At 42.8% G+C, this 18,838-nt stretch overlaps 1 protein-coding gene across 1 annotated transcript; it reads left to right on the top strand.

Moving 5' to 3' along the window:
• Positions 1–14,259: 14,259 nt before the first annotated feature.
• On the top strand, positions 14,260–17,505 carry LOC148715703 (uncharacterized). Its single transcript, XM_088746605.1, has 2 exons — positions 14,260–14,852; positions 16,321–17,505. The coding sequence occupies exons 1-2, from the start codon at positions 14,764–14,766 to the stop codon at positions 16,808–16,810; spliced, it is 579 nt and encodes a 192-aa protein (XP_088602731.1). The 5' UTR covers positions 14,260–14,763; the 3' UTR covers positions 16,811–17,505.
• Positions 17,506–18,838: the final 1,333 nt, after the last annotated feature.

Raw genomic sequence — 18,838 nt, 5'->3', positions numbered from 1 at the left:
GCAATCTAGGGCTAGGGTTAGGCTAGGGGTTAGGGTTGCAATCTAGGGCTAGGGTTGCAATCTAGGGTTAGGGTTGCAATCTAGGGCTAGGGTTGCAATCTAGGGTTAGGGTTAGGCTAGGGGTTAGGGTTAGCACCTTCACGTCTAAGGGAATCACCCTAGAATTAACTCAGTCCTGCCCAAATCTGGCATGTAGATTGTAAAGTGCATGATCTCTTATGGGGAAAAGTATCAGCTCAATCCGTCGCGAAGCATGCATTTTTGAACGAAGCAAAAAGGTCCGGTATAGGTATAACACCCACACAAGACTTGAACTTGTAACTTCACCTTGATACTAGGGCTTGATCTCAAACCTGCTAAAAGCTTTATTCCTGAGAGTTGAGCTCTGAAATTTTCACAGGATTCTTATGGCGTTCTCTCCATCTCGAGGAGCAAGTTTGATGTCAATCCGTGTCATACTTTTCATTTTAGGTGCATTTTGTCATCAGATGTCCATCCGCCACAAAGAGTTAGTGCTAGGCTTACCAGGTTTCTAAGGTCTTGCCACGCATCATTTCATCGAATCACAGCATGTGATACACTGTTAGGAAGGTCTCGTCGAGAAGAACATCTTCACGGGTTTCAATCTACTGAGCCTAATAATGCGCATGCGTTGGAGAAGGTAAAAAGTCGAAAAAAAGGGGCATTTTGACAGTTCCGTTTGAAAGGCTACGAAAACCATGAAAACCTCCCGAAACTGACAGAAGAGGACATTGAAATGATTGTTCATTCTATTGACAGTCGTGTGGTTTAATGGGTGTAGAAAATGATCCATTGGAGAATTTTCTACGAATTTTCTTGTTTGACGGGGTGAAATAAGTACGCTTTGCAGACCTATCTTTCTTAGCTTTCAAAATTCGTAGAAAAATCAATTTTCATCCGTTTCTCGTTAAACTTACATCGATGCAATTAGCTTTGAAAGTACTTTCCACTAGAATTATAAAAAGAGATGAAAGTTGGCGTCTCCACACTCTGTCAAAGTTGAAACTTTTTCTCACTTTTACCCCGACCTATTAAAAATGGAAAAATTGCTCTGCTCACAGTATTTTCAACGTCAGTGGTCATTAAACAGCAGGAAAAAGAGAAAAAGGAGGAAAAAGGAAGAGAACAAAAGAAAAAAGAAACAGACAAAAAAGGGCAACTCCGGTATCGAACCCCGGACCGTCAGATTCTCGGTAATCTGCCCGCGGCGGTCATGGAGGGTCAAGAGTTCAATACCGGCCGGTGCGCGACTAAACTCTTTTTTGCTTTTTTTTGCTTTTTTCCTCCTTTTTCTTCTTTTACCCCTCCTATTTTCATGCACTTTAGCTGCCGAGCATGGTTTTTCTCTTTATTTTTGAAAATAACCATCTTACCGATTTTCACTTGTACATGTACAAGTAAACAAACAAAATGGCGGACTGCACAATGCGATCGTAGTTTTGCTTTTATCGCCTAAGCCAAGGCCTAAGCCAGCCCACGGACACCCGAAATCAGCTTGCCTCTCCACGCTCTATGTATTGGCCCAGTTTTTTTGCAAAGAAAACGCTTCCTTTGCCAAACAAACGCAAAACCCAACCGGACCACGTGGTGGCAGCCATTCGCAAGTTGCCATCCTAGTTTTCTGCTTTTAGGCCTGAGCAGAAGCCCAAGGCAGCCCACGGACACCCGAAGTCAGCTTAAGAGTCCATTCTGTACCTAGCGGCCCATTCTATTTGCACTTTCAAGCCGTTCCTTTGGCCAACAGACGCACAACATGCTGCCAGCTCATTTGCATAATGCCAAAATCATTTGGCGAGGAGAGGTAGCCCTTCTTGCAAGCTATAACAACTACTAAGTCCCCGAAGCAACTCGCAAATCCCAAGCCCAGCTACACGCCCGACTCGCATTCCACCCACAAAGCCCAAATCTCAACGCATTTTATTTTTTATTACATTTCAACATCACATCACATCACATAACAGCAGAGTTGCTTCAAGAGTCTTAGCGGCTGTTCGCTCGGGTTCTAATCCACTAGACTGAAACTTGGCCCCTGGCCGAGATACCCCTTCCATTCTTTGAAGAGCTCCTAAGGGCTTTACGGAACCTAGAGGCTTCATGATGCCTCCTCGGTCTCACCAAGCCAACCCAGCGGGAACCCAAGTCAAGTGAACCCAAGCCTCAACCGCTCCTTACCCAGCCCAGGCCCCTCTCTCCAAAATTCTCACCAAGGCCAGCTGAAAAATGCCCACGAGGGCAAATGAACATTTCTGCCGAGGGCAACTGAACACTGCCGAGGGCAAATCAACAACACTGTTCCTTCTATCCTTTTTCCTGCTGTAAAAGACCTTTTGCTGTTGATTTTCTCTAACGCTCGCCTCCGTTCATTAGTTATGACTTCATTCCTATGGAGACTTTGCACCTTGACAGCTTTGCAAGGCCTACACTACTTGCATGGTAGGCTATTGCCTTTTATTTCAATTAACCCTTACCTGACGCTTAAGACTGCTCTTAAAGCAAGAAATAGAGTTTGGGTTAGTTAGAAAAACAGCTAGGGTAACCTAAAACCGATAAGACCCGGTTAAATCTTTTAAATTGCTCACTCTTCAGACAGGGATTCTAAGGGTGAATCTTTCAAATTGCTAACCCCTCAAAGGGTGAATTTTTCAAATCTCTCACCCTTCTAAGGGTGAATCTCTCAAATTGCTAACCCTTCAAAGGGTGAATTTTTCAAATCTCTCACCCTTCTAAGGGTGAATCTCTCAAATTGCTAACCCTTCAAAGGGTGAATCTCTTAAAAACCCTAACCCTAACACCTAGCTAGCCCTCACCCCTAACATGAACCCTAACCCTAACCCTCACCCTAGCCTAAAACTTGCCTATTTCTACCAAAAGTCTGCCCAGGGGATAAGTCATGACGTCCTGACAGCGTGACATTAATGACGTCACAACGACTTCAAATCTCACCCAACACGCGTCACAGACATACACGCGTATAGAGAAAAGACCAAAGAAACAAAAACAACAGAACAAAAACACAGAAAAAGCACAATAGTGACTTCGATGGCCGTATTTCCTCAAGTATGACGTCATTGACGTTACTCTGACGTCATACGTCACGAAATACGCGTGACTGCACCACACGCGTGAAAGAAAAAGATCACAATTTTGAGTGAAATGTGCGCATCTCGTCATGTATGACGTCATGCACCTCATCATGGCATGAAGTGGATGACATCACGCCTCGCCTGGGTTGCGTAATGGCGCCACAAGTGCAATATCAATTGAGAAAACTGCTAGAGGTCTAAGTCCACCAAAGTGCTCTTTTTTTAAGTTTCTCAAGCCCCATTTTCCCAAAGCACATTAATGTAGACATGCTTAGAAAGGTCTCTGCAAGAGGAACACTTTGATATGTATAAAACTCCTTAACTCCTTAATGGGCATGCTCAGCGGAAGAGGTCCAAAACGAGGGGAGGTCCACCAAAGTGGTTTTCCTTAAGTTTGTCAAGCTTCATCTCACCAAACCACACTAAAGTAGTCATGGTTGGGAAGATCTCTGCCAGAGGAACACTTTAATATGTATAAAACTCAATAGGTTAAGAAACCCCTTAAGATACAGCAGTTAGTTAGGGTTGCAATCTAGGGCTAGGGTTAGGCTAGGGGTTAGGGTTGCAATCTAGGGCTAGGGTTGCAATCTAGGGTTAGGGTTGCAATCTAGGGCTAGGGTTGCAATCTAGGGTTAGGGTTAGGCTAGGGGTTAGGGTTAGCACCTTCACGTCTAAGGGAATCACCCTAGAATTAACTCAGTCCTGCCCAAATCTGGCATGTAGATTGTAAAGTGCATGATCTCTTATGGGGAAAAGTATCAGCTCAATCCGTCGCGAAGCATGCATTTTTGAACGAAGCAAAAAGGTCCGGTATAGGTATAACACCCACACAAGACTTGAACTTGTAACTTCACCTTGATACTAGGGCTTGATCTCAAACCTGCTAAAAGCTTTATTCCTGAGAGTTGAGCTCTGAAATTTTCACAGGATTCTTATGGCGTTCTCTCCATCTCGAGGAGCAAGTTTGATGTCAATCCGTGTCATACTTTTCATTTTAGGTGCATTTTGTCATCAGATGTCCATCCGCCACAAAGAGTTAGTGCTAGGCTTACCAGGTTTCTAAGGTCTTGCCACGCATCATTTCATCGAATCACAGCATGTGATACACTGTTAGGAAGGTCTCGTCGAGAAGAACATCTTCACGGGTTTCAATCTACTGAGCCTAATAATGCGCATGCGTTGGAGAAGGTAAAAAGTCGAAAAAAAGGGGCATTTTGACAGTTCCGTTTGAAAGGCTACGAAAACCATGAAAACCTCCCGAAACTGACAGAAGAGGACATTGAAATGATTGTTCATTCTATTGACAGTCGTGTGGTTTAATGGGTGTAGAAAATGATCCATTGGAGAATTTTCTACGAATTTTCTTGTTTGACGGGGTGAAATAAGTACGCTTTGCAGACCTATCTTTCTTAGCTTTCAAAATTCGTAGAAAAATCAATTTTCATCCGTTTCTCGTTAAACTTACATCGATGCAATTAGCTTTGAAAGTACTTTCCACTAGAATTATAAAAAGAGATGAAAGTTGGCGTCTCCACACTCTGTCAAAGTTGAAACTTTTTCTCACTTTTACCCCGACCTATTAAAAATGGAAAAATTGCTCTGCTCACAGTATTTTCAACGTCAGTGGTCATTAAACAGCAGGAAAAAGAGAAAAAGGAGGAAAAAGGAAGAGAACAAAAGAAAAAAGAAACAGACAAAAAAGGGCAACTCCGGTATCGAACCCCGGACCGTCAGATTCTCGGTAATCTGCCCGCGGCGGTCATGGAGGGTCAAGAGTTCAATACCGGCCGGTGCGCGACTAAACTCTTTTTTGCTTTTTTTTGCTTTTTTCCTCCTTTTTCTTCTTTTACCCCTCCTATTTTCATGCACTTTAGCTGCCGAGCATGGTTTTTCTCTTTATTTTTGAAAATAACCATCTTACCGATTTTCACTTGTACATGTACAAGTAAACAAACAAAATGGCGGACTGCACAATGCGATCGTAGTTTTGCTTTTATCGCCTAAGCCAAGGCCTAAGCCAGCCCACGGACACCCGAAATCAGCTTGCCTCTCCACGCTCTATGTATTGGCCCAGTTTTTTTGCAAAGAAAACGCTTCCTTTGCCAAACAAACGCAAAACCCAACCGGACCACGTGGTGGCAGCCATTCGCAAGTTGCCATCCTAGTTTTCTGCTTTTAGGCCTGAGCAGAAGCCCAAGGCAGCCCACGGACACCCGAAGTCAGCTTAAGAGTCCATTCTGTACCTAGCGGCCCATTCTATTTGCACTTTCAAGCCGTTCCTTTGGCCAACAGACGCACAACATGCTGCCAGCTCATTTGCATAATGCCAAAATCATTTGGCGAGGAGAGGTAGCCCTTCTTGCAAGCTATAACAACTACTAAGTCCCCGAAGCAACTCGCAAATCCCAAGCCCAGCTACACGCCCGACTCGCATTCCACCCACAAAGCCCAAATCTCAACGCATTTTATTTTTTATTACATTTCAACATCACATCACATCACATAACAGCAGAGTTGCTTCAAGAGTCTTAGCGGCTGTTCGCTCGGGTTCTAATCCACTAGACTGAAACTTGGCCCCTGGCCGAGATACCCCTTCCATTCTTTGAAGAGCTCCTAAGGGCTTTACGGAACCTAGAGGCTTCATGATGCCTCCTCGGTCTCACCAAGCCAACCCAGCGGGAACCCAAGTCAAGTGAACCCAAGCCTCAACCGCTCCTTACCCAGCCCAGGCCCCTCTCTCCAAAATTCTCACCAAGGCCAGCTGAAAAATGCCCACGAGGGCAAATGAACATTTCTGCCGAGGGCAACTGAACACTGCCGAGGGCAAATCAACAACACTGTTCCTTCTATCCTTTTTCCTGCTGTAAAAGACCTTTTGCTGTTGATTTTCTCTAACGCTCGCCTCCGTTCATTAGTTATGACTTCATTCCTATGGAGACTTTGCACCTTGACAGCTTTGCAAGGCCTACACTACTTGCATGGTAGGCTATTGCCTTTTATTTCAATTAACCCTTACCTGACGCTTAAGACTGCTCTTAAAGCAAGAAATAGAGTTTGGGTTAGTTAGAAAAACAGCTAGGGTAACCTAAAACCGATAAGACCCGGTTAAATCTTTTAAATTGCTCACTCTTCAGACAGGGATTCTAAGGGTGAATCTTTCAAATTGCTAACCCCTCAAAGGGTGAATTTTTCAAATCTCTCACCCTTCTAAGGGTGAATCTCTCAAATTGCTAACCCTTCAAAGGGTGAATTTTTCAAATCTCTCACCCTTCTAAGGGTGAATCTCTCAAATTGCTAACCCTTCAAAGGGTGAATCTCTTAAAAACCCTAACCCTAACACCTAGCTAGCCCTCACCCCTAACATGAACCCTAACCCTAACCCTCACCCTAGCCTAAAACTTGCCTATTTCTACCAAAAGTCTGCCCAGGGGATAAGTCATGACGTCCTGACAGCGTGACATTAATGACGTCACAACGACTTCAAATCTCACCCAACACGCGTCACAGACATACACGCGTATAGAGAAAAGACCAAAGAAACAAAAACAACAGAACAAAAACACAGAAAAAGCACAATAGTGACTTCGATGGCCGTATTTCCTCAAGTATGACGTCATTGACGTTACTCTGACGTCATACGTCACGAAATACGCGTGACTGCACCACACGCGTGAAAGAAAAAGATCACAATTTTGAGTGAAATGTGCGCATCTCGTCATGTATGACGTCATGCACCTCATCATGGCATGAAGTGGATGACATCACGCCTCGCCTGGGTTGCGTAATGGCGCCACAAGTGCAATATCAATTGAGAAAACTGCTAGAGGTCTAAGTCCACCAAAGTGCTCTTTTTTTAAGTTTCTCAAGCCCCATTTTCCCAAAGCACATTAATGTAGACATGCTTAGAAAGGTCTCTGCAAGAGGAACACTTTGATATGTATAAAACTCCTTAACTCCTTAATGGGCATGCTCAGCGGAAGAGGTCCAAAACGAGGGGAGGTCCACCAAAGTGGTTTTCCTTAAGTTTGTCAAGCTTCATCTCACCAAACCACACTAAAGTAGTCATGGTTGGGAAGATCTCTGCCAGAGGAACACTTTAATATGTATAAAACTCAATAGGTTAAGAAACCCCTTAAGATACAGCAGTTAGTTAGGGTTGCAATCTAGGGCTAGGGTTAGGCTAGGGGTTAGGGTTGCAATCTAGGGCTAGGGTTGCAATCTAGGGTTAGGGTTGCAATCTAGGGCTAGGGTTGCAATCTAGGGTTAGGGTTAGGCTAGGGGTTAGGGTTAGCACCTTCACGTCTAAGGGAATCACCCTAGAATTAACTCAGTCCTGCCCAAATCTGGCATGTAGATTGTAAAGTGCATGATCTCTTATGGGGAAAAGTATCAGCTCAATCCGTCGCGAAGCATGCATTTTTGAACGAAGCAAAAAGGTCCGGTATAGGTATAACACCCACACAAGACTTGAACTTGTAACTTCACCTTGATACTAGGGCTTGATCTCAAACCTGCTAAAAGCTTTATTCCTGAGAGTTGAGCTCTGAAATTTTCACAGGATTCTTATGGCGTTCTCTCCATCTCGAGGAGCAAGTTTGATGTCAATCCGTGTCATACTTTTCATTTTAGGTGCATTTTGTCATCAGATGTCCATCCGCCACAAAGAGTTAGTGCTAGGCTTACCAGGTTTCTAAGGTCTTGCCACGCATCATTTCATCGAATCACAGCATGTGATACACTGTTAGGAAGGTCTCGTCGAGAAGAACATCTTCACGGGTTTCAATCTACTGAGCCTAATAATGCGCATGCGTTGGAGAAGGTAAAAAGTCGAAAAAAAGGGGCATTTTGACAGTTCCGTTTGAAAGGCTACGAAAACCATGAAAACCTCCCGAAACTGACAGAAGAGGACATTGAAATGATTGTTCATTCTATTGACAGTCGTGTGGTTTAATGGGTGTAGAAAATGATCCATTGGAGAATTTTCTACGAATTTTCTTGTTTGACGGGGTGAAATAAGTACGCTTTGCAGACCTATCTTTCTTAGCTTTCAAAATTCGTAGAAAAATCAATTTTCATCCGTTTCTCGTTAAACTTACATCGATGCAATTAGCTTTGAAAGTACTTTCCACTAGAATTATAAAAAGAGATGAAAGTTGGCGTCTCCACACTCTGTCAAAGTTGAAACTTTTTCTCACTTTTACCCCGACCTATTAAAAATGGAAAAATTGCTCTGCTCACAGTATTTTCAACGTCAGTGGTCATTAAACAGCAGGAAAAAGAGAAAAAGGAGGAAAAAGGAAGAGAACAAAAGAAAAAAGAAACAGACAAAAAAGGGCAACTCCGGTATCGAACCCCGGACCGTCAGATTCTCGGTAATCTGCCCGCGGCGGTCATGGAGGGTCAAGAGTTCAATACCGGCCGGTGCGCGACTAAACTCTTTTTTGCTTTTTTTTGCTTTTTTCCTCCTTTTTCTTCTTTTACCCCTCCTATTTTCATGCACTTTAGCTGCCGAGCATGGTTTTTCTCTTTATTTTTGAAAATAACCATCTTACCGATTTTCACTTGTACATGTACAAGTAAACAAACAAAATGGCGGACTGCACAATGCGATCGTAGTTTTGCTTTTATCGCCTAAGCCAAGGCCTAAGCCAGCCCACGGACACCCGAAATCAGCTTGCCTCTCCACGCTCTATGTATTGGCCCAGTTTTTTTGCAAAGAAAACGCTTCCTTTGCCAAACAAACGCAAAACCCAACCGGACCACGTGGTGGCAGCCATTCGCAAGTTGCCATCCTAGTTTTCTGCTTTTAGGCCTGAGCAGAAGCCCAAGGCAGCCCACGGACACCCGAAGTCAGCTTAAGAGTCCATTCTGTACCTAGCGGCCCATTCTATTTGCACTTTCAAGCCGTTCCTTTGGCCAACAGACGCACAACATGCTGCCAGCTCATTTGCATAATGCCAAAATCATTTGGCGAGGAGAGGTAGCCCTTCTTGCAAGCTATAACAACTACTAAGTCCCCGAAGCAACTCGCAAATCCCAAGCCCAGCTACACGCCCGACTCGCATTCCACCCACAAAGCCCAAATCTCAACGCATTTTATTTTTTATTACATTTCAACATCACATCACATCACATAACAGCAGAGTTGCTTCAAGAGTCTTAGCGGCTGTTCGCTCGGGTTCTAATCCACTAGACTGAAACTTGGCCCCTGGCCGAGATACCCCTTCCATTCTTTGAAGAGCTCCTAAGGGCTTTACGGAACCTAGAGGCTTCATGATGCCTCCTCGGTCTCACCAAGCCAACCCAGCGGGAACCCAAGTCAAGTGAACCCAAGCCTCAACCGCTCCTTACCCAGCCCAGGCCCCTCTCTCCAAAATTCTCACCAAGGCCAGCTGAAAAATGCCCACGAGGGCAAATGAACATTTCTGCCGAGGGCAACTGAACACTGCCGAGGGCAAATCAACAACACTGTTCCTTCTATCCTTTTTCCTGCTGTAAAAGACCTTTTGGTGTTGATTTTCTCTAACGCTCGCCTCCGTTCATTAGTTATGACTTCATTCCTATGGAGACTTTGCACCTTGACAGCTTTGCAAGGCCTACACTACTTGCATGGTAGGCTATTGCCTTTTATTTCAATTAACCCTTACCTGACGCTTAAGACTGCTCTTAAAGCAAGAAATAGAGTTTGGGTTAGTTAGAAAAACAGCTAGGGTAACCTAAAACCGATAAGACCCGGTTAAATCTTTTAAATTGCTCACTCTTCAGACAGGGATTCTAAGGGTGAATCTTTCAAATTGCTAACCCCTCAAAGGGTGAATTTTTCAAATCTCTCACCCTTCTAAGGGTGAATCTCTCAAATTGCTAACCCTTCAAAGGGTGAATTTTTCAAATCTCTCACCCTTCTAAGGGTGAATCTCTCAAATTGCTAACCCTTCAAAGGGTGAATCTCTTAAAAACCCTAACCCTAACACCTAGCTAGCCCTCACCCCTAACATGAACCCTAACCCTAACCCTCACCCTAGCCTAAAACTTGCCTATTTCTACCAAAAGTCTGCCCAGGGGATAAGTCATGACGTCCTGACAGCGTGACATTAATGACGTCACAACGACTTCAAATCTCACCCAACACGCGTCACAGACATACACGCGTATAGAGAAAAGACCAAAGAAACAAAAACAACAGAACAAAAACACAGAAAAAGCACAATAGTGACTTCGATGGCCGTATTTCCTCAAGTATGACGTCATTGACGTTACTCTGACGTCATACGTCACGAAATACGCGTGACTGCACCACACGCGTGAAAGAAAAAGATCACAATTTTGAGTGAAATGTGCGCATCTCGTCATGTATGACGTCATGCACCTCATCATGGCATGAAGTGGATGACATCACGCCTCGCCTGGGTTGCGTAATGGCGCCACAAGTGCAATATCAATTGAGAAAACTGCTAGAGGTCTAAGTCCACCAAAGTGCTCTTTTTTTAAGTTTCTCAAGCCCCATTTTCCCAAAGCACATTAATGTAGACATGCTTAGAAAGGTCTCTGCAAGAGGAACACTTTGATATGTATAAAACTCCTTAACTCCTTAATGGGCATGCTCAGCGGAAGAGGTCCAAAACGAGGGGAGGTCCACCAAAGTGGTTTTCCTTAAGTTTGTCAAGCTTCATCTCACCAAACCACACTAAAGTAGTCATGGTTGGGAAGATCTCTGCCAGAGGAACACTTTAATATGTATAAAACTCAATAGGTTAAGAAACCCCTTAAGATACAGCAGTTAGTTAGGGTTGCAATCTAGGGCTAGGGTTAGGCTAGGGGTTAGGGTTGCAATCTAGGGCTAGGGTTGCAATCTAGGGTTAGGGTTGCAATCTAGGGCTAGGGTTGCAATCTAGGGTTAGGGTTAGGCTAGGGGTTAGGGTTAGCACCTTCACGTCTAAGGGAATCACCCTAGAATTAACTCAGTCCTGCCCAAATCTGGCATGTAGATTGTAAAGTGCATGATCTCTTATGGGGAAAAGTATCAGCTCAATCCGTCGCGAAGCATGCATTTTTGAACGAAGCAAAAAGGTCCGGTATAGGTATAACACCCACACAAGACTTGAACTTGTAACTTCACCTTGATACTAGGGCTTGATCTCAAACCTGCTAAAAGCTTTATTCCTGAGAGTTGAGCTCTGAAATTTTCACAGGATTCTTATGGCGTTCTCTCCATCTCGAGGAGCAAGTTTGATGTCAATCCGTGTCATACTTTTCATTTTAGGTGCATTTTGTCATCAGATGTCCATCCGCCACAAAGAGTTAGTGCTAGGCTTACCAGGTTTCTAAGGTCTTGCCACGCATCATTTCATCGAATCACAGCATGTGATACACTGTTAGGAAGGTCTCGTCGAGAAGAACATCTTCACGGGTTTCAATCTACTGAGCCTAATAATGCGCATGCGTTGGAGAAGGTAAAAAGTCGAAAAAAAGGGGCATTTTGACAGTTCCGTTTGAAAGGCTACGAAAACCATGAAAACCTCCCGAAACTGACAGAAGAGGACATTGAAATGATTGTTCATTCTATTGACAGTCGTGTGGTTTAATGGGTGTAGAAAATGATCCATTGGAGAATTTTCTACGAATTTTCTTGTTTGACGGGGTGAAATAAGTACGCTTTGCAGACCTATCTTTCTTAGCTTTCAAAATTCGTAGAAAAATCAATTTTCATCCGTTTCTCGTTAAACTTACATCGATGCAATTAGCTTTGAAAGTACTTTCCACTAGAATTATAAAAAGAGATGAAAGTTGGCGTCTCCACACTCTGTCAAAGTTGAAACTTTTTCTCACTTTTACCCCGACCTATTAAAAATGGAAAAATTGCTCTGCTCACAGTATTTTCAACGTCAGTGGTCATTAAACAGCAGGAAAAAGAGAAAAAGGAGGAAAAAGGAAGAGAACAAAAGAAAAAAGAAACAGACAAAAAAGGGCAACTCCGGTATCGAACCCCGGACCGTCAGATTCTCGGTAATCTGCCCGCGGCGGTCATGGAGGGTCAAGAGTTCAATACCGGCCGGTGCGCGACTAAACTCTTTTTTGCTTTTTTTTGCTTTTTTCCTCCTTTTTCTTCTTTTACCCCTCCTATTTTCATGCACTTTAGCTGCCGAGCATGGTTTTTCTCTTTATTTTTGAAAATAACCATCTTACCGATTTTCACTTGTACATGTACAAGTAAACAAACAAAATGGCGGACTGCACAATGCGATCGTAGTTTTGCTTTTATCGCCTAAGCCAAGGCCTAAGCCAGCCCACGGACACCCGAAATCAGCTTGCCTCTCCACGCTCTATGTATTGGCCCAGTTTTTTTGCAAAGAAAACGCTTCCTTTGCCAAACAAACGCAAAACCCAACCGGACCACGTGGTGGCAGCCATTCGCAAGTTGCCATCCTAGTTTTCTGCTTTTAGGCCTGAGCAGAAGCCCAAGGCAGCCCACGGACACCCGAAGTCAGCTTAAGAGTCCATTCTGTACCTAGCGGCCCATTCTATTTGCACTTTCAAGCCGTTCCTTTGGCCAACAGACGCACAACATGCTGCCAGCTCATTTGCATAATGCCAAAATCATTTGGCGAGGAGAGGTAGCCCTTCTTGCAAGCTATAACAACTACTAAGTCCCCGAAGCAACTCGCAAATCCCAAGCCCAGCTACACGCCCGACTCGCATTCCACCCACAAAGCCCAAATCTCAACGCATTTTATTTTTTATTACATTTCAACATCACATCACATCACATAACAGCAGAGTTGCTTCAAGAGTCTTAGCGGCTGTTCGCTCGGGTTCTAATCCACTAGACTGAAACTTGGCCCCTGGCCGAGATACCCCTTCCATTCTTTGAAGAGCTCCTAAGGGCTTTACGGAACCTAGAGGCTTCATGATGCCTCCTCGGTCTCACCAAGCCAACCCAGCGGGAACCCAAGTCAAGTGAACCCAAGCCTCAACCGCTCCTTACCCAGCCCAGGCCCCTCTCTCCAAAATTCTCACCAAGGCCAGCTGAAAAATGCCCACGAGGGCAAATGAACATTTCTGCCGAGGGCAACTGAACACTGCCGAGGGCAAATCAACAACACTGTTCCTTCTATCCTTTTTCCTGCTGTAAAAGACCTTTTGCTGTTGATTTTCTCTAACGCTCGCCTCCGTTCATTAGTTATGACTTCATTCCTATGGAGACTTTGCACCTTGACAGCTTTGCAAGGCCTACACTACTTGCATGGTAGGCTATTGCCTTTTATTTCAATTAACCCTTACCTGACGCTTAAGACTGCTCTTAAAGCAAGAAATAGAGTTTGGGTTAGTTAGAAAAACAGCTAGGGTAACCTAAAACCGATAAGACCCGGTTAAATCTTTTAAATTGCTCACTCTTCAGACAGGGATTCTAAGGGTGAATCTTTCAAATTGCTAACCCCTCAAAGGGTGAATTTTTCAAATCTCTCACCCTTCTAAGGGTGAATCTCTCAAATTGCTAACCCTTCAAAGGGTGAATTTTTCAAATCTCTCACCCTTCTAAGGGTGAATCTCTCAAATTGCTAACCCTTCAAAGGGTGAATCTCTTAAAAACCCTAACCCTAACACCTAGCTAGCCCTCACCCCTAACATGAACCCTAACCCTAACCCTAACCCTAACCCTAACCCTAACCCTAACCCTAAACCCTAACCCTAACCCTAAACCCTAGCCCTAAACTCCTAAAACCCGGTTAAATCTTTCAAATTGCTCACTCTTCAAAGAGGGAATCTTTCAGAAACCCGGTTAAATCTTTCAAATTGCTCACTCGTCAAAGAGGAATCTTTCAGAATCTTTCAAATTGCTAACCCTTCAAAGGGTGAATTTTTCAAATGTCTCACGCTTCTAAGGGTGAATCTTTCAAATTGCTTACCCTTGTAAGGGTGAATCTTTCAAATGTCTTACCCTTCAAATGGGTGAATATTTCAAATGTCTCACCCTTCAAAGGGTGAGTCTATCAAATGTCTCCCCCTTCTAAGGGTGAATCTTTCAAATGTCTTACCCTTTCAAAGGGTGAATCTCTCAAATGTCTTACCCTTGAAACCTAACCCTAAACCCTAGCACTACATTTTCTTGATTCACCTGCAGAGACCTAGGTTAGCACCCTCATAGGGGTCAATGGGATTTCTTAACCACCCTCATAGGGGTCCATGGGATTTCTTAAGCACCCTCGTAGGGGTCCTTGGGATTTCTTAACCACCCTCATAGGGGTGCCTGGGATTGGAAATTAATTCTACTCAGTGTGTCAACCTGATGGTGGTATGGACAGCATGAGGGGGTCTCAGAAAAGCAAAAGCTTGACCACTACATACAGTACTGTTTGTTTTTTTTTTTTTTTACAAGTTCAATGTCATTTTCAGTCTTGAGGAAAAGATCGAGTGATTTGCCCACTGGGGAGGTGTGGTTTGAAAATTGCAAACATTTGTCTTAAAAAATGGTAGAACTGGTTATTATTATTATTGTTATTATTATTATTATTATTATTACTATTACTATAATTATTATTGTGAATTAAAACTGGTTATAGTTCATTTCTGTTCATTGTCCATTCATGAATGTTTTCTTTTTACTTGCACCTTGTAGAACAGGAAGGGTGAAAGCTTTTCAGGACCCGCATTCTCTGCGCACATGAAAAGTTTGTTTCGCAGCCTCACTGGAAAATCGGTGACAATCAACATGCTTCGATCTGCATTCATTACCTGGTCATATGGTAGAGAGTAAGTGGCCATTTTTTTTTTTTACTACTATACAATTCAGCAAATAAGTCATGCCTTTATTTAATGATCGCAACAGCAGATAGCCTCAACTTTTGGCCCTCAGAACATAAACATACAATTTCATTTAACAATTCTTTAAGAACTCATTATTTATTATCTAGAGGGCCGCAAGTTTATTAGCCTCGGCTATTTCGTGTTAACCCTCGTTAGATAAAGTCTTGACCTTACCTTACCTAAGAAAGAATCAAAATTTCAGTCAAAGCCATGGATAACCCAAGGATTTCAAAATATCCATTCGAGTAAAAAAAGTAAATTTTATAAAAGATATTTCAAGACCAAATCTTGTTCAATACCTCCTTTGAGACCGGTTGTAATGCCGGCCAATTTAAAATTAGCAAATGTGATTCCAGTCTATAAAAAGGGATCCCACACTTGTCTATCCAATTATCAACCAATCTGCTTGATGTCTGTTTTTAATAAATTCCTTGAAAAACTTGCATGCAATAGATTAGTTGATTTCCTTGAAAAGGAAAAAAAAGTGTTCTTTGAAAATGAACTTGGTTTTAGGGCTTAGCAGTCCACTCATCACACTACACTTGGTGTTGTTGATAGATTTCAAAGGGCAATTGATGGGCAATTGACAGGCATTTTTCTTGCGGTATATTCTTAGATGTCAGTAAGGCGTTTGATACCATCAGTCATGAGATATTGTTAAGAAAATTGGAGTTTTTATCTCGATGGCTTCTTTAATTCAGTACTTAGTATCCACAACTACAATACACGAAGTGCAGCAAATCAATCTTATTACCTGCCTCGAGCTAGCACAAACTATGGTATTTTTCATATTCGCTTTAAGGACCAAAGGTCTGGGACTCTCTTGGGCAAGATATAAAGTCAACCCCTTTCAGTAAATTTAAAAAAAAAAAGAAATTAAAAATGAATTACTGTGCCAATATTAATGTCACCCTGGTCTTCTGCTTTGACCAGAGTAATCAGTTTCTTCATAGCTATTACTGTGATTTATTTGTTGCTCTAGGCTCTTTTATAATTTATACATATATATATATATATATATGTATTTAGTGTGACTTGATTTTCGTAGAACAGTGCTCAATACATAGAAGTAGAGCGAAGTATATATTGTGGGAGGCCCTCAATATATATATATATATATATATTTGTTTATTTATTTTTTTTTATTTATTTATTTATTTTTTTTCATGACTTGCAAATTTCCTTTAGTCTTAATTATTTCTAGTTTAACTCTGTGCGTGTCCCGACCTTAATATTGTAATTGAATTTATAATTTTCTCTTGTACTAAGGCCATTCATTCCACAGGCAACCAAAACAAAACAAACACTTAAGATGAAAACTCAACTTAAACATGCAACTTACACTTGGACCAGTACCCACTAAATTCAGTGTTGTCAATGTAGCCATCTCTAAAACCAGATTTCCATTTCACAGGGACTGCACAGATGCCCTGAAGGCGTCATTGGCGGCCGCGCTCAGACATTCACGGCAACAGGCTCAGCGGACATACGACCGCCGCACCGCCAATGACCGAAAGAGGCTTGCTGTCGACCTGGCCAGAGACTACGCAGAGGACCGTCTGGACGACGGATCCGACGGTGGCCAAGCACAACCGCAGAGTTCCGATGACTGCCCTTTCAAACCCGGTGACTTTGTGGCAGTAGTGGAAGAGGATAGCCGGCTTAACTGCCCAAAGGTTTTGATAGGACAGATCCATTCCCTTGGTCAAGAAGGTGAGGTTTCTCTTCTCTGGTACAAGAACGTTTCAAAGAACTTTTACAGACTGCAACACGGCAGTGGACAGTGGAGGGAGAGTGTTGACAGCCTAGTGCCTGTTACTGTGAAAGCGCCAAAGAATCGACCGGGGTTGTATCAACTGTGCACTTCCCCCCGTCAAATACACAAGGTCGTCTTTGCAGATTAGGATATCTTCAGTCCACTGAAGAACTACAACTCTTTTTCGTGTCATTGCTACAAACATTCATTTTGTTACTTGATCATCCATCTCATGCCATTTTAAAGTGTTGCCGTTTTGTTGACGTGATGGTTGTGATGTGTGTTATGGGTCACAATTTGAATTTTTTTCAAGTTGGGTTGATTCTCGATTTTCCTCTCGAATAATTAGGGCTAGGAGACAAATGAAATTGAGAATCAACCCAGGTCTGGAAAAAAAAAAAAAATTCACTCCGATGCAATGTTGACCTGCAACATGCACGCTGTTCTCACAGGCCATTTGATTGGATTTTAAGAAGGGCATTTTGTATCGCCAAAAAAATATCTTTGGAAGTTGAAAAAAAAAAAGAAGAAAAAAAATTGAGTCTGAATTGAAAATTGAATTTTGACCTGCAACATACACACGTGTATGCAATTTGAATTGAGTGGGACCCCAGTATTTCATACTTGGCTCCAAGGCTGCAGAGACATTTATTCAGTCTTGTGCTTGTCTCGTAGACGGTTCACTTTTAAAAATCGCTTTCTATGAACAGTTTCCCTTGGAAAAACAAAAGTAGTGGTGTCGGCAGCGTTTGCGAAGGAATATAGCATTTGTAACGTGTGAGTTGTTGAAGTGATTGTGTTGTGTCTTGTGAGGAAATAAATCGATGTGTTTACATATTCTCAGCTGGTATTGGTTTGCTTGATTTTAAAGAAATGCCAAAATGCTGACAGCTTTCAAAACAATAGCTTCTTTGTCCCATGTGAGGGGGTCTGAGAAGTGCTGGATTTATCAAGTCCCACTGAGAAAGATCTTGGATTCCCTTACATGGAGCACTATAGCTATTTGACTGGAGGTGCAGGGGACCGATGGTCACTGTGAAGTTGGCTGGTCTATCCATATAAGATTGTGATAGGGAGAGGGGGATAGGTATTCTTTTGCTTGCTTTCGTGCTCTTCTGTTTCGGGGTTTCTTCAACCCTTTCGAGTCACAAAAGTGATCAATAATCCCTACATGAGATGCAAAAAGTTATGAGATTTCATGAAATGATCACCTCAGGAAAAGCGCAGGACCTGCATATTCCAAATTGCATGTGCATATGCTCGAATGCACATTACAGGTTAGCTAACCCTCCAGCCTTGGGAAGTTTCATGCCAGATTTGGGCAGGACTGAGTTAATTCTAGGGCGATTCCCCTAGACGTGAAGATGCTAACCCTAACCCCTAGCCCTAGATTGCAACCCTAACCCCTAGCCCTAGATTGCAACCCTAACCCCTAGCCTAAGCCTAGCCCTAGATTGCAACCCTAACTAACTGCTGTATCTTAAGGGGTTTCTTAACCTATTGAGTTTTATACATATGAAAGTGTTCCTCTGGCAGAGATCTTCCCAACCAGGACTACTTTAGTGTGGTTTGGTGAGATGAAGCTTGACAAACTTAAGGAAAAACCACTTTGGTGGACCTCCCCTCGTTTTCGACCTCTTCCGCTGAGCATGCCCATGAAGGAGTTAAAGAGTTTTATACATATCAAAGTGTTCCTCTTGCAGAGACCTTTCTAAGCATGTCTACATTAATGTGCTTTGGGAAAATGGGGCATGAGAAACTTAAAAAAAGAGCAGTTTGGTGGACTTAGACCTCTAGCAGTTTTCTCAATTGATATTGCACTTGTGGGGGTGATCAAAATCAGTTCTCTCCCCTATGAATGGATCATCAGAAGAACAAGTTATGAGATTTCAACCACTCTCTTAAACCAACTCTCTCTTCCATGAAGATGTCATCATTTACAAAGGACAGCATCCATTAAAATGGTTCAGGCAGAAAACCCTACCCCGATTAAAACCAGCCAAGAAAGAAGAGACTGAATAAAATAACTGCCTTCCTCGTTTCCTTTAAAGATCTGTACAAAGTACTTGTACATAAACAATAGGACATGAGTCCCCTTAAATAGATGCAAAGGCTTCAATTCCCTCTGACCTGACTGAGATGATAAATTGCACTTCTCAGGCCTGGGGTTGGTTTT

This window comes from Stylophora pistillata, unplaced genomic scaffold (genome assembly GCF_964205215.1).
Source record: "Stylophora pistillata unplaced genomic scaffold, jaStyPist1.2 SCAFFOLD_279, whole genome shotgun sequence".
NCBI classification, from domain to species: domain Eukaryota; kingdom Metazoa; phylum Cnidaria; class Anthozoa; order Scleractinia; family Pocilloporidae; genus Stylophora; species Stylophora pistillata.
The sequence above is the reverse complement of the archived record's forward strand: the minus strand, read 5'-3'. Positions and strand labels throughout refer to the sequence as shown.

What these genes read in the sequence shown, in the direction of transcription:
- LOC148715703 (XM_088746605.1), top strand. Translation starts at nt 14,764, where the DNA reads ATGAAAAGTTTGTTTCGCAGCCTCACTGGAAAATCGGTGACAATCAAC. An exon ending in ACCTGGTCATATGGTAGAGA is followed by an intron (nt 14,853 to 16,320) that starts GTAAGTGGCCAT and finishes TCCATTTCACAG; the next exon opens with GGACTGCACAGATGCCCTGA.